This window comes from Canis aureus, chromosome 16 (genome assembly GCF_053574225.1).
Source record: "Canis aureus isolate CA01 chromosome 16, VMU_Caureus_v.1.0, whole genome shotgun sequence".
Classification (NCBI taxonomy): domain Eukaryota; kingdom Metazoa; phylum Chordata; class Mammalia; order Carnivora; family Canidae; genus Canis; species Canis aureus.
Genome location: NC_135626.1, coordinates 18,542,315 through 18,556,564, shown reverse-complemented (window position 1 = coordinate 18,556,564; position 14,250 = coordinate 18,542,315). Strand labels below are relative to the sequence as shown.

The 14,250-nt window shown below is 50.7% G+C and overlaps 3 protein-coding genes across 4 annotated transcripts; 1 reads left to right on the top strand and 2 right to left on the bottom strand.

Annotated features, from left to right (window-relative positions):
• The first annotated feature begins 55 nt into the window (after positions 1 to 55).
• Positions 56 to 9,396, top strand: VMA12 (vacuolar ATPase assembly factor VMA12). Of its 2 annotated transcripts, none has more exons than XM_077852047.1 (6): positions 56 to 316; positions 1,775 to 1,848; positions 2,175 to 2,264; positions 2,779 to 2,821; positions 3,033 to 3,145; positions 6,656 to 9,396. In XM_077852047.1, the coding sequence occupies exons 1-6, from the start codon at positions 106 to 108 to the stop codon at positions 6,743 to 6,745; spliced, it is 621 nt and encodes a 206-aa protein (XP_077708173.1). In that variant the 5' UTR covers positions 56 to 105; the 3' UTR covers positions 6,746 to 9,396. The 2 variants fall into 2 exon arrangements, with proteins under 2 accessions (XP_077708173.1, XP_077708172.1); XM_077852046.1 differs by lacking the exon at positions 6,656 to 9,396 and adding an exon at positions 3,453 to 4,826 and having other exon boundaries at positions 60 to 316.
• SEBOX (SEBOX homeobox) lies at positions 6,942 to 8,407 on the bottom strand. The gene is made up of 2 exons (XM_077852048.1): positions 8,151 to 8,407; positions 6,942 to 8,017 (listed from the first exon to the last, which is right to left on the bottom strand). The coding sequence occupies exons 1-2, from the start codon at positions 8,361 to 8,363 to the stop codon at positions 7,640 to 7,642; spliced, it is 591 nt and encodes a 196-aa protein (XP_077708174.1). The 5' UTR covers positions 8,364 to 8,407; the 3' UTR covers positions 6,942 to 7,639.
• A 630-nt stretch (positions 9,397 to 10,026) lies between the features above and the next one.
• Positions 10,027 to 12,977, bottom strand: VTN (vitronectin). The gene is made up of 8 exons (XM_077852045.1): positions 12,797 to 12,977; positions 12,584 to 12,703; positions 12,184 to 12,507; positions 11,964 to 12,103; positions 11,550 to 11,706; positions 11,216 to 11,368; positions 10,460 to 10,801; positions 10,027 to 10,223 (listed from the first exon to the last, which is right to left on the bottom strand). The coding sequence occupies exons 1-8, from the start codon at positions 12,858 to 12,860 to the stop codon at positions 10,111 to 10,113; spliced, it is 1,413 nt and encodes a 470-aa protein (XP_077708171.1). The 5' UTR covers positions 12,861 to 12,977; the 3' UTR covers positions 10,027 to 10,110.
• Between the last annotated feature and the right edge of the window lie 1,273 nt (positions 12,978 to 14,250).

The window sequence follows — 14,250 nt, the reverse complement described above, 5'->3', positions numbered from 1 at the left end:
TCGGCCCCCGCCGGGCTCAGCCCGCCCCGCGAGCCGCAGGCTCCTTCCGGCGCGCCGTGGGCGGAAGTCCCGGCCCCGCGTCACCTGACCCTAAGTCCGGCAGACATGGCGTCCTGCCTGCGTGCGGGTGGTCGGCTGGTGCGCGCTTTGGCTCCCGGTGGGGAGCTGGAGCCAGAGCAGCTGCCCCGGAAGCTGCGTGCAGAACTTGAAGCCGTGCTGGGGGAGAAGCACAAGGGCGGTGATTTTCCCAGTGGCCCCTCGCGCCTGGTTCCCTTCCGCCTGATCCGAGATCTGCATCAGTACCTGAGAGAGACGGGTGAGCCCCAGTCTCCAGCCCGGACTCACCTCCCTTTTTCCAGAGTCTTCTCCCACCTCTGGCATCGTTACGAGGGGGAAAAAATGCCATCACTCTCCGTCACCCGCGGAACGGTCATCTAACCAACCCAAGAGTCACCTCATAAACCGTAGGGCAATACACTCCCTTAACAGCTTCCGTGGATGGGGCTTTCTCGGGATGGCCGAGAATTTTCTTGTGCCGTTTCTGCTCTCTTGAGAGTCTCCCCTTCACTACGCAGCCCACTCCGGGCCGCCTGACCTTTGAGGGGGTCTAGTTTTAAACCAGTACCGCCGCACAAGTTCAATTTCTTAAAAGCCACATTAGAAAATGACGTAGGACAGTGAGCTTGTCCTGTTTGGGAATCTGAATTTCTTTCCATCTCAAAAGCAAGCCAAATCTGATAGGGTTTTTTATTTTTCTCTTTTTATTATTTTTTTTTTTCTTCCACGTAGGATGATGGAAAGCCGTATTGAAAGACCTGACCTGGGAGAAGCATCTGAGTGCTAGTCCTAGCTCTGCCACAAAGTCCTCTTGGAGAATTCATTTCTCTTCCTTGGGTCTCAGTTCCCTTAACTGTAAAGGAAGGGAATAGGACAAACTAGTTTGTAAGGTCTTTTGCCAGAGTTAACATAGCCTATCCAGAGGTACAAAGGGTAGACCACTCAACTATTAGAACTAAAACATACTTGTTGACAAAGATACTTAATTCATTACTTTGTACTATGACAAGTCTAAAGATGCTTTCCTTCTTTACTTACCTACACACAAAAACTTTGATATTTTATATCATTCAGTTCAAAGACATTCCTAAAGTCCTTTGTAACTTCATATTTGACCCATGGACTATTTTAAAATGTATTTCTAAATGTTTAAACATATGGAAAATTTATCATTATGCCTGTTATTGATTTCAGATTCAATTGCATTATGAACAGAGAACATACTCTGTGATGATTTCAATTCATTGAAATCTGTTGAGACTTGTTTTACAACCCAGCATACGGTCAATTAGAATAAATGTTACATGTATATTTGAAAAAAAAAAAAGAAGAACTAAAACATACCTTAATGATCATCTAGTACACTGTTCTCTGAGCATTTACCATCACTGTGACTTAAATCTATTCAGGGCAGTTCTATTGTGGCCACAGCATGACTTAATCTAAAGGTGAACTTAAGTGGCTTACGTGTTAGCTGTGACGTGAGCAAGATAATTGAGAGCTAACACTTAAAGTCAGCTATGTGCACTAAGAGATATTTATGTGGAATTGTTCTTGATTCTTCTCAGTTGAAAATGAGCTTCGAAATGAATTAAAATAGGAATAGCCATGTTTTATTTTGATAGGAAAAAGCAGAAGGGCCAGGCCCTTTTCTGATCTTAATTCTTCAAGCTCAATTCTATGGGTCATTATGTTTGTGGAAATCTTTTCTTCCTAGGTTCCACACTATACCTTCATGAGCTCCTAGAAGGCAGTGAAATCTATCTCCCAGAGGTTGTGAAGCCTCCTCGGGTATGTAAAAGATATATTTGTGAGAAGGGGTGTTGACTAAATTAGACTTATTCACAGTACATTCAGATTTATGAAACAGCCTTTGGGCTCAAAAGTTAGTCTTTTAAATCCCTGAGGGCTGGGGTGGGGAAACTGGATATCATCCTCCCGGCTTGACAGCTTGGAAAGTAGATCCCAAAAAAAACAGGTTCCAAAGCAGAGGAGGCAGAACTAGTACATGGGTCTCTTGGCACCCTTAGCAGTGCTTTGCCCCCTGAAACCAATGATTGTGGCATGGTTTTCTAGCAAGCTGGGAATATTCTTCTCCTTTGATTTTTCTGCCTCAGAACCCAGAACTAGTTGCCCGTTTGGAGAAGATTAAGATACAGCTGGCCAATGAGGAATATAAGCGGATCACATACAATGTCACCTGTCAGGTAAGGGCCTGTTCTTCAATACAAGGACTGAGTAGCCCCTGCAAGCAGAGCCCTGCACTGGGAAGAGGTACAGAAGGGAAAAAAATATCATAGAAGCTTGGTTTTTATACCCATCAGGGACCATAGAAGTTCTGTGCTGCATACAAACCTAATATTCCCACCTCAATTTACTGAGACTCAGGGCTCAGGTGGTGACTGATTCTTAAAAGTTGTAGAGCTAGAGATAAGCCTTAGAGCCTTTCTTCTGACAGGGCTCCCTGTCATTCTGTGGCATGTTCCTGCCCTAGAGCAGAAGAGGAATGGGTGGGTACTGGGAACCTATGTCCTTTCTCTGAAATGTTTGATCTGTGATCCACAAAAAAAATCCAGCTGGTCCCAGACAACAGAATCCATGGAGAAGGCAGAGTTAATGTTTTGGGAAATAAAGAGAGCAGAGCCCGGATTGACAAATGATTACTCTGGACTGCCTCTGAGCTGCTTCCATTTGGAATCATTTGTGTTTTCTTTTCCCCAGGATTCAAGGCATGGTGGGACTCTTAGTGACCTGGGAAAGCAAGGTGAAGTACTGGGAAATCACCCTGTAAGCCTCTCCCCTGGGAGGGGTTGGTCACAGCCCTTCTTCCCACTCCAGTGTCCTGGGTTTAAACCTGAGCTATTCAGGCTTGACATATGAGGGAAACCCAATTGATAGGGGAGGTAGCCCTGATATAAGAGGGCCTTGTGGAGGATGCTGACCTAAAGGTTTCTTCCTTGGCTTCTTCCCTGAAGTGAGGTCAGTGAAAGCGCTGGTCATCACCATCTTCAACTTTATTGTCACGGTGGCAGCTGCCTTCGTCTGCACTTACCTTGGAAGTCAATATATCTTCACAGAAATGGCCTCAGTAAGTAGGCACTGGGCAGGGCAAGGTGCCCCGGGTGGGAGTGTTGGTGGGAGAGGGAGGACATATGTGAAGGTGCCTTGAACAAGTTAGATGTTAAATATTTATGCAGCGAACAAGAGGAACATTTGAGCTGCCCAGCAGTCGTGGGTACCTCAAAAGAGAATCCAGATCCTCTTTTCTTCTCTTCCTCCCAACTTATGGGCTGGGTTTTCTTCCCTTCCCCCCATCCTTTCTAGAAGTGCTGGAGGCTGCAGAGCTGGATGCTGGCCTGCATCCCCTAAGCCTGGTTCTCTCTCTCTCTCCCCAGCGAGTACTAGCTGCATTGATCGTGGCCTCCGTGGTGGGCCTGGCCGAGCTGTATGTCATGGTGCGGGCGATGGAAGGCGAGTTGGGAGAGCTTTAACTCATGGTTCATTGTCAAAGTCTGGAGCAGGTTTTGGGGGACTTTAGGCTCCCAGCTGCCTGACTCAGAGTCAACCTATCAGGCTCTTTGTCCATAACTCCGGTTAGTCAGAGAGCTGTACCAAGGCTGTTCCTGCCGGAGCCCTGTCCTCTGTCAGTTTCCAGAGGGGCAGGAAAAGAGACTCAGACAACAAATGAAAAGAACTGCTCTTTCAGTTCCTTCTCCTGAACCCAGTGCCCATCTGCCTTCTCTAGTCCATCTCGGCACTGCCAAAGCTGGTTTTTTTTTTTTTTTTTTTTTTCTATCAGGAGTAAATGGAATCCAGGTCTTCCCAAAGTAGACCATACTGTCTTGAACCTCCCCAGGTACACAAATCAATGGTCATCCTTGCTCCAAAGATGCTTCACACAGACCTGTAATTTAGATCAGTAACCTCCAAAAAAGCAGAAAGGATTCCTTTCCTCTAGTTTGTTTGGGAAGAGGAACTGATCACAGGTCATTAAATAAGAGAAGGACAGGTTGGTACAAGGATGGTGAAATTGGGAACTAAGATGCCACATTTCCAGAATCTTAGTTTCGGTCTTCATCCTCTCCTGGCCTTTTTCAGATTTTCTATATGCTTTTACCTGTCTCTTCCACTCACCAACCCTCCTCAAACTTCTCACCTTTCCATCACCCTTTGCTCTGCCTCCAAAAATGAAAACAATTCAGATGGCAAAACAGTATGTCTGCTTTTAATTGAAAATCTCTTGTGCTTGTATATGTTGGTGGGAAGAGTATCCCTACTGTGGATTATCTCAGCTGATAAAGGGAGATGTTCTTTGTAGATATGGACTGTTTCCAGATTTAACTGTATATATGAATATGAATAAGCATACACATGAATATGTATATGTAACATTACAAATACGTGTACGTATTATCCGTTAGCCTAATGGGGGAGGTTTTATGTAGGTTATTAAAATGTCTGAGTTTAGGGGAGTGCGAAAAAATAGTTTGTTAAGTGTGCACAGCTGAGTAATTGCTTTATGTGATTACTTTTGGTCTTTGTAACAATCCTGGAGGTTGGAAGAGGAAATGGCTTTAGGCCCCTTTTCCCAAAGACAAAACTGAGGCTGAGAAAGATCAGATGATCTTTCCTTCTCTGTTCTGAAGTCTGAAATTCTGTGTAATGTTAAACTTCTAAGAACTTAGATTAGTAGGCATACTGATAGAATCTGTGTAAAGGTACTTAAAAACTATCAGCAATAGTTATTTATCCAATAAATATTTACTGTATCCCCTGTATTCTTATTTCAAATCTTGTGACAACACAGAAGCCCAAAGATTCCTCAGTTCTTTTTTTTTTTTTTTTTTTTTAAGATTTTATTTATTTATTCATGAGAGACACACCAAGAGAGAGAGATTGAGGCAGAGGGAGAAGCAGACTCCATTCAGGGAGCCCGATGTGGGACTCAATCCCAGGACCCCAGGATCATGCCCTGAGCCAAAGGCAGACACTCAACTGCTGAGCCACCCAGGCGTCCCAAGATTCCTTAGTTCTGATAATTGTTCATTGTTTTTGTTTTTGTTTTTTTTAAGATTTTATTTATCCTTGAGGGACACAAAGAGAGAGACAGAGACATAGGCAGAGGGAGAATCAGGCTCCATGCAGGGAGCCCCACATGGGACTCGATCCCAGGACCCCAGGATCACGCCCTGAACTGAGCCACCCAGGTATCCCTCAGTGTCTCTTTGTAATGGTATACTCCTTTCCGTTTGTTCACAGTATGAAATCCTGTGGTCTTTGGTCTTCCTCCCCCACCCCCACCCCCTCACCCCCAGGATACTCTTCTGTTTTTAGAAATTACATACTCAGGGGACACCTGGGTAGCTCAGTTAGTTAAGCATCTGAATCATGATTTCGGTTCAGGTCATGATCTCATGGGTTGTGAAATTGAGCCCCAAATCAGGCACCACATTCAGCAGGGAGTCTACCTGAGTCTCTCCCTCCCTCTCCCTCTGCCCTGGCCCTGCTCACTTTCTGTCTCTCTCTAAAACAAATAAATCGTTTTAAAAAGAAAGAAAGAAATTACATGCTTGTTGGTTCAGTAGACATTTGTTCTAGTGTTTGTCAGTTTCTGCTTGATACATAACCAGCCTGAACTTCTCTAGACAGCACATGAGAGAGAGGAAAGCTTTCATTCCTTCTGTTCCACCATAGATCACTTTGTTGAGAAATCTTAGAATTTCTATTGTTGGTTGAAAGAAATGTCAACTGTGAGAAGAAGTGCAGGTGGCATTTTATAATGTCTGTAGCAACCCAGACCATTTAAGACCGAGTTTAAAAGCCACACTGAATTTTTGTGGAGATTCATGGCTATACTACTTGCTCCTATAGCCTTAAGCTTTCACACACACCCAGATAACTGGATTGGAAGGTTGGAAGACTTGTAAATGTTAGATAAAGAGCAGGCCTCTCGAACAGCTTCTGACCCGAGGCATCCTCTCCCCTGACCCTAGAATGGGGTCCTTACCTGATCCCAAGCCTCTACTCACAAGCCAGTGGGCTTCTGTGGCATTGAACACTTATTGAGAGCTCCTTTATGAGCCGAGTACTATGCCAGCTTCTGGAGATCAAGAGGTAGAAGACCTAGTTCCTGCCAAGGAAATCTTTCCTGTGCAGTGTTTTCCATGTGCAGGGGCTAAGTTGGAGATAGCAATCAGGCGGTCTGTTCTCCGGTTCTTGTTGCAGAGAACTCTGCTCCCAGCCACTTCCTCTATCTCTCAATGCTCCATATTTTTTTCCAGCGCAGTCTGGGCCTGGTGCTTCCCAGGGCAAAAGGGGGGTGCTTGGCAGGAGGCCAAAGGAACAAGAAGTTTGGGGTCTTCCCAGTCTCCTAGCCTATTGTATGGCAACTCAGGTGAATTGAGAGCTTTTATAATATGTCACAGCACGTGAAGCCTTTCACTTAATACTGCTTCTTATTCCCATAATGGAAAGAAGACAAATATTATCACCCCCTTTTTGCAGGCTCATATGCTTTCAGAGAGTTGCAAGGTTACGTAGCAAAGCCAGGATTCGAATACCCTAGACTGATTGCAAACTACATGCTTTTTTGGAGCAGAGCAACTCCAGAAGTGGAGGCAGCTGGAGCGTCCTGGAACCAGTGGGAAGAAAGAGCAGAAGGTGCCAGCAGAGCCTCCCATCTCTCTAGGGCCTGTCAGCCAGAGCCCTAAGCCCTTCAATTAACCATCCTTCTAACTAATCCCAGTAGAATCCTGGGTAATGCCTCCCACCCAGGATCTGTGTGGAACCTGGCCCTATTTAGGGATTAGGTGATGGAGATACATTTCAAAAGCAAACGGCGCTTGTCCTTATTCGTTTGCAGCACACAACAATCCAGATTAAGGTATAGAGTTTGGGTTTTATTTGGAGATTAGTTGGTAATACAGATGATGGTGATACAAAAACCCAATGTTGCCAGAGTGCATACCCCAACCCCCTGCTAAATCTGTCAGGTTGTCTCCACAGCCTCAGGTCAGAGGGCAACCAATCTGATCTTTGTGAAAATTAAATGAACACAAGCCCCGGGCTCCTCTTTCTACTTTATTCCTTTGATAGGACTTTCTCTTCAGATCCATGGTTCTGATTAATTTGTCCAGGTGGGAATAGTTCAGAAGAGGGGAGCTGGTTCCTAACAGTCTGGAATGAGTTTCAGTCCTCTCCTCACCTAACTCAGCAGTTAGCCAATGGCCTGAAAATGAGGAGGGGCTGCCTATTCTTTAGAGGAAGGAGGTATTGTCAGCTGGGGTAAGAAGAACTGGTGGCCAAGCCTGGCCTGAGAGATTGAAAACAGGGCCTTTACCTCATTTCTCTGAAGGTACCATTTGCCACGGCAACGGGCAGGGCTCTGGGTGCTAAAGCCCAGCCCTGGTGACTCTGGGCTGGCCTGGAAGACGGGAGGGATCCCTGAGCTAACCTTCCTTCCGATAAGAGAACTTCCTTGTGTAAAAGGAGGGGCAGGGGACCTATCTCTGATATGTTCAGTCCTAAGGGCCAGGGAGGGCTGCAGAGCCAGAGGAGTGGTCTCACAAGTTCTAGACTTAGATTAGGAGTGGTCCAGGTTGGTGACAATGGCCGAGGCATAGATGAGGTCCGATAAGCTGCCCAGTGAGGTCTGGGTAGTGGCTCGCTCTGAAGAAAGGTGGACCCCTGATGCTCCAGCTGGTCCCCATGGGGCTACAGCTTTAGCCCCTGCCCAGCTTTGCCCTGGACCCAAGCCAGGAGCTGGGCAGGAAGCTTGTCGACACATTGAGGCACACAGAGGCGTGTTGGAGGGCGGATGCTGGCCTAGTGTTGGGGGCTCCTGGGACTGCTGGAGGGTATCTGGAAGAGAATGGGCTCTCTGGGTGTGTTCAGGCCTGGGGCTTAGGCCTCCTGCCTTCCTATTCTTGATTCTCTTGGCCCGGCGGTTCTGGAACCACACCTGGTAAGGGAAAAAGGAATCTCTTTGGGCTCCAGCTCGCCCTCCCCCGGCTACCAGGAAAGCAAAACCTGGAAGCAGGATACTCAGAGAAAGGGGGCTGAGCGAGAGTACCGCCACCCTGAGGGAAGCTCACCTGTATCTTGTCCTCAGGAAGGCAGGTGACCCGAGCCAGGTGCTCACGGGTGCCAATGTCAGGGTAGGGCCAAGCTGCAAACACCCGTTCCAGCTCCAGCAGCTGCCCTCTGCTGAAGGTGGTCCGCTTTCTCCGGTGGGAACCCAGCCCACTGGCATGGCCTGTAGGCCAGAGTAGGGGGGTCAAGCCAGGACTCCCTGTGAGAGCCTCCATTCCAGACTCAAAACCCCCCAGCAGGCCCTGAAGCCCCTACTCCGCTCCCCCCCGCTTCAGCCTTCCCCCATCACACCTTCCCCACGTTCTCCCCCTGCCCCCCTGTCCCCACCAGATCACCTGTTGAGGGTGCATCCACAGGGCTGGCCATGAAGCTGGCAGAGAATGAGGAGCCAGAAAGCCATGCCAAGGCTGTGCCCACGCCACACCCCTCCTCGTGGGTTTTATCCTGCTCAGAGGGCTGGCCCCGCCTCCAGGAGGAGAGACGTTTCAGGTCCAGCTGGAGGGGAGCAGAGCCATCCCAGAGGAAAAGGGAGACCAGGGGCAATCTTGGGGCTTGGGTGGTATAAATGGGGCAAAACTTTCATGGCCCCTGCCCCTCCAGAGCTTCATAAAGGAAGCTGGCCTGAGTCCCCACTCTTTACACTGCAAACTGGCAGCCTGTGTCTGAAATCCTGTATTTTGTGAAGATCTTCCCCGGACTTGTTCCAGGAAGCCAAAACAATTCCTCTCTCGAATGCTCTCGTGCTTTACCTGCGCCTTCTGGAGCCCTTAGTGCCCTAGTGCTGGCTGCCTGCAGGGGAGAACAGGCGGAGTCCTGTGCCACAGCTGAAGGGCAGGCTGGTGAAGCTGGGCAGGATAAGGATGGTGACAAGGGAATGGCAGGTGAACTGAAACCACCTTGCCCTCAGCAGGGCTGGGGAGCAGACATTACCACCAGCTTGGCCCCAGGTCGGCTTTAGAGATCTGTCTGCATCTTACCCTTCCTCCATGGCCCCTTGAAAGCCCATATGGGCTCCTTAGAGTCCACGATCCTAGAACCAGAAGAGGTTCCACAGGTACAATCAAGGTGTTCTAAGATTAGGGATCCCTGGGTGGCGCAGCGGTTTGGTGCCTGCCTTTGGCCCAGGGCGCGATCCTGGAGACCCAGGATCGAATCCCACGTCGGGCTCCCGGTGCATGGAGCCTGCTTCTCCCTCTGCCTGTGTCTCTGCCTCTCTTTCTCTCTGTAACTATCATAAATAAATAAAAATTTAAAAAAAAAAGGTGTTCTAAGATTAGATGTTTGTACCGAATATTCATCCTTGTAAGTCTTCTGAGTTACTTTTCTAAGAAATGGGTACATATGAATTTCCTTTGAGTTCTTGTCCTTCCTTCTCATAACCTCAGTGCTCCACACCCCAGACCCAAGATGGAGGCCTCAAAGAAAAGCTCATCCTTGGGGTAGGTTTGGGGGAGCACACCAATTCCCTAGGCTAACCACACTGCAGGCTCAGGATGGGCAGAAAAGCTGAACTAAAACCCCACCCCCTCTGCCCCTTCTCTCTCCTCCAAGACCTTAGTCAAGTCCAAGAGGCGAAACAAGCCCAGGGCAGGGAGGGGCACTTGGTAGCAGCTCCTGTCATCATCAGTGGGGTTCAAGCTCCTGTTAATGTTGGTAGGTTGGTAGGGGCTGCTTAGCTCAAGAGGCAGGCTAGTATTCATGAGGCCCTCCCCAGCCCAAAGCTTTTTGGATTCACAGAGATGGCCTGAGCCCAACATGGACTGGACACAAGGATGCTCTCCTCCCCCAAGATATCATGACAGCTCAGCCTCCCCTCCTTTTCCCAAGCAGATCCCAGTCTCCTGCCTGTCCATCCCAGTCAGGACAGTAGCCTTAAACTCAGGGGCATAGAATCTTTATTGGGCTGGGAGAAAGAGGTTGAGGAGGAAGCAGTGGAGGGATCAGCTGTGTAGGCTCAGATTCCTACTGGGGGCTGGGGGCTGAGCAGCCTAGCCAGTACTGGGCGATGGAGCGTGGGTAAGGAGGGCTCACAGTGTCCACTCGCCGTGTGCGAAGGTTGACTCGGTAGTACTTGTCTGGAAGAGAGGTCAGGAGAGAGTGTGTGAGGGCCAGCCTGGCCCTGCCCATTCCTGCCCTAAGAAAGAAGACCCAGGTCTCTCCTGGAAGGGTAGATGAACATCCAAAATGCAGCTAAGGGCTCACATCCTGGCTTTCTGGAGTCACCACCCAAGGGCCATGTTCAGCCCATGAGGATCAGGGACAGGAGGGAAGACCAGCTAGACCAGCTACAGGGGATGGCAGAGGCTCCCACCTTCTGAGAAGAAGTAAACACTTTGGATGGGCTCACAGGTGGCCGGCACAAGCCAGTCCATGTCGTAGTCATCATAGTTGTAGGTGTCTAGGCCACTCTCCTCACTGGAGAACCAGGACAGCCAGGCTGCGCGGGATTGCCGCTGGGAGGTCCGGCTACGGCCTCGGCCACGGTTACGGCGTGAACGGTAGCGTTTACGGTTGCGCCGCTTAGGATTCAGCTTCTTGACCCAGGATCGGGGTGCCGACCCTGAGATGTAGATGCGGCCAGCCATGGCCGCGTCCACCTGCCTAGGCAAACCAGGCCAGTCCTGGCTGATGAACCCGGGCTCTCCAGCACCACCTGTGGCAGGGAATGGGTTAATGACTCTTGGGAACATGTAGAGTTCATCTGGTGCCCAATGATGGGCTGTGCCTTGCCGAAGGACACAGCAAGCTCATGGCAGAGCACAGTGCCCAGGCCCTCTGACTCCCTCTTTGGTGCTCTTTCTCCTGGCCCTCCTTCACCTCATCCCTCCCCACTTGGCCTCAGCCACAGCCCCTCCTCCTGCTAGCTGTGCCCTTGGCTGTGCTAGGCAAAGTCCGAGGTGTGGGATTGGGTGGACCTCCCCCCAAAAGTCAACAGAAACAAAGTCTGGCCTGAGTAAACAGCTTTTGATCTGTAGCTCTGCAATCACAGCCCCCTCTGGCCAGCTGTGCCCTGCCCCTACCTGGGGGATCCCAGTGGGAGAAAGTGAGATTTGCCCTCCTTCCATACCAGAGGGTCTGTTCCAGAAGAGAAGCTCAAAGAAGGTCTCCCAGCTGTCCCTCTGCAGCAGGGCAAAGTGTTCAAACACGGTGGACAGGGAGCTGCCCTCACACTCCTCCTGACTGGGCTGCTGCTGGAACTCATACTCCCAGTACTGTCTCCCTGAGCGGGGAAGTGGGATGGGGGAAGGCATGTGAGCAAGGCTGGAAAGGCAGCCCCAACCTGCTGAAGATAGGAGTTCCTGGCAGGGGGTGAGCACAATTCCACTCTGCCCCTCCAGAAGTGTGCAGGCAAACCTAGACGGCCCCACTGCCTGCCTTTCTCCCACCCACTCCCTTCATACCCTTGAAGAAGTAGACCCGCTCCCGGCCACTGTAGCTGCGAGCAGGGAGAGCAAAGGCTGCGTCCACGTTGTCCGGAATGCCCTTGAAGCCTTCAGAGATGTTGCGGGGGTAATCTGGGTCCAGAACACCATCCTCGAAGCGCCAGTACTGACTACCCTAAGGGGCAGGGAAGGAGGAGGGAGTGCGGAGGTGGCTGGCTGGGCACAGGCAGAGTGCCCCACCCAAGGCAGCAGTCCCAATTCTAGGCTTGTCACCGGGGACCCGGAGCCTCGGGCTTCCCCATCCTCAAGAGGCCCAGCCAGGGCCCACAGGCCAGGATCCAGCCTTCTTGCCCACCCTAGTCCTGGGCACAGCAGCCCTCAACCCCTGCCTAGATACCCGTGACCCTGACCCACATCCCCTGGCCCTGGTACCTTGAAGAGATAGGTCTTCCCCTGACAGTTGATGCGGGTGAAGGCTGCATCAATGGGGCCCTCAATGCCCCAGACATCTCGGATAAGCTTGGGGTACCCAGGTCTCACTGCCTTTTCATCCAGCTCATAACAGTACTGCCCTAGAGTGCAGGAGGCTGTGTGAGGGAGGGGATGTTCCGGGGGCAGACCCTGACCCACCAAGACTTGCCCCTGGAATCACCTCGGAAGGCAAAGAGGGAGCCATTCTTGAGGTCAGTGAAGGCGTCAAAGGGTTTCCCACTACATAGCTCCTCCTCTGCTGCGGACTCAGAGATGTCTTGATCAGGGGCCTCAAGCACTAAGGTCCCCTGCCCGGGTCCTGGAGCCTCTTCCTCAGGGATCAGAATAGGTACCTGGGCAGGAAACTTTTCAGACTGGGCCTGTAGGCCAGGGCTCAGGGTGGTACTCTCCAGCTGTGTGAGGACGCTCTGTTCTCTGGTCCCCTCATGATCGTCAATGACCCCATACTCATCTTCTGGCAGAGCGAATACATCCCCACGAGTCACTGCAGGCAGAGTGGGTGGTGGTGAGTCTCCAGCTGCAGAGGGGACCCCAGGCCCACCCAACCCTTCTGGACGCACCTTGGGGTTTGCACTCGGCCACGTAGTCCTCGCAGCAGCTCTGGTAGTAAGAGCAGAGCTCGTCACACTGACACTTCCTGTCAGCATTGAAGCCCTCTGTGCAGCGGCCCTTGCATGATTCTGTGGGGAGGAGGTGTCAGTTGGCATGGCCAAGCCCAGACCACCATTGCCCACCCTTCACTGGCCCAAATAGTCACCAGCGCCCTCTTGTACCTTGGTCAGCCAGAACAACCCATGCCAGCAGGGCTAGCACCAGCAGGGGCCTGGGGAATGCCATGGTAGGGCTGCTAGCTTCTAGCCCTGAACTGGGCTCTATGCGGTCTCCACTGCGATGCCTGAGGAAGGGAGGGAAGAGGTGTGGACAGGGAGGGAGGGAACCAGAAAGAGGAGCTGCCTTGTCTGCTGCTCTGTTTGCTCAATCTCTGGCCCAGCCCCCAGTACCCTGGACCCCAGAGGTTGCTGCTGCACTACAAAGGGTCACATTCCTGGAACTCTGGGCCTGGGAGAACTGTGAACAGGATCCTTGCCAAGCTCAATCTCATCCCAGGAGGGGAATAGCACAGCGGGTCTGAAGGACAGAAGGAAGGGCCACTGTGCCACTCACAGGCTGTGTGACCATGGGCACACTGCTTTACCTGCCTTGGCTTTCTTTTTGGTAAGGAGAGATTAATACCTGCCTTGTGTCCTGTTTTTGGGGGTGGGGGTGTTTACACAAGCTAAAGCAGACAAAATGCCTGGTGCCTGGAATAGCGCCAACTTCATTCTCCATAAATGGTTATTTGTCTGTGATCTGTTTGATCAGGCGCATCCCTGACTGAGTGTCTCACCCACCCATTGTGTATTTAGGGTGGTAAAAGGGGGGGTGAAGGAATGCTGGTGAGCACTCTGGGGGATTTTTATTTTTAATCATAAAAAAAACAGATTTTCATGTTTAGGTTCTACTCTTGGGTGCATTGTTTTTCCCAAGCTGGGCCTCACAGAGCAGCAAATTGGATGAATGGTAACCGTTTGGACTGGATTTGATTCCTTGGTCTCTCACTAATTCACTGCTCCTTGGCAGGCACTGCTCCCTGTCTCCATTTTCACTCTCCCTGTGGTAAAGAACAGCCTCCTTCTCCACACTTTTAGACTCTTGAAGATAAGCATCCCTCTTTCCAGAAAATACCCCTGGCACAGAAGGCCTGATTCTGCACCCACTGTCAAGGGTCCATGGGCCTCCTGAAATCCTGCCACCACCTGGAAGAAAATGATTCTCAGAGTTTCCAACTGAGTCTTTCTGTTCCATAATCAGAGAAGGGTGTGTGACTTTGGGCTACGTCTTTTCTAGGAGCTTTAGTCAGTTCAGCTGTTAAATGGGAACACAAATACCGACCCTGTAGGCCTGTCATAAGGCTTGAGAAACAGGCATAAAGGGTCTGGAGAGTTGTACCGCATCGTTATTAGGATCACTTTAACTAACCACTGTTAGGGGAGGGGGCCCGCTCCACTGTGTTGCCTTCACGTTGCAGTGTCACGGGGTTTGGGGGTGGCAGGGGAAGGAGGCGGTCGTCGGCTCGGCACCCTCTCCCCCGAGTGGCCTCCCCCTCCCTTCCGCTCTCCGTCCCCTCCCCTCCCTCCCTCCCTCCCTCTCCCCCATCCCCTAAGCAGGGCGTGGGCGTGGCTGAGGA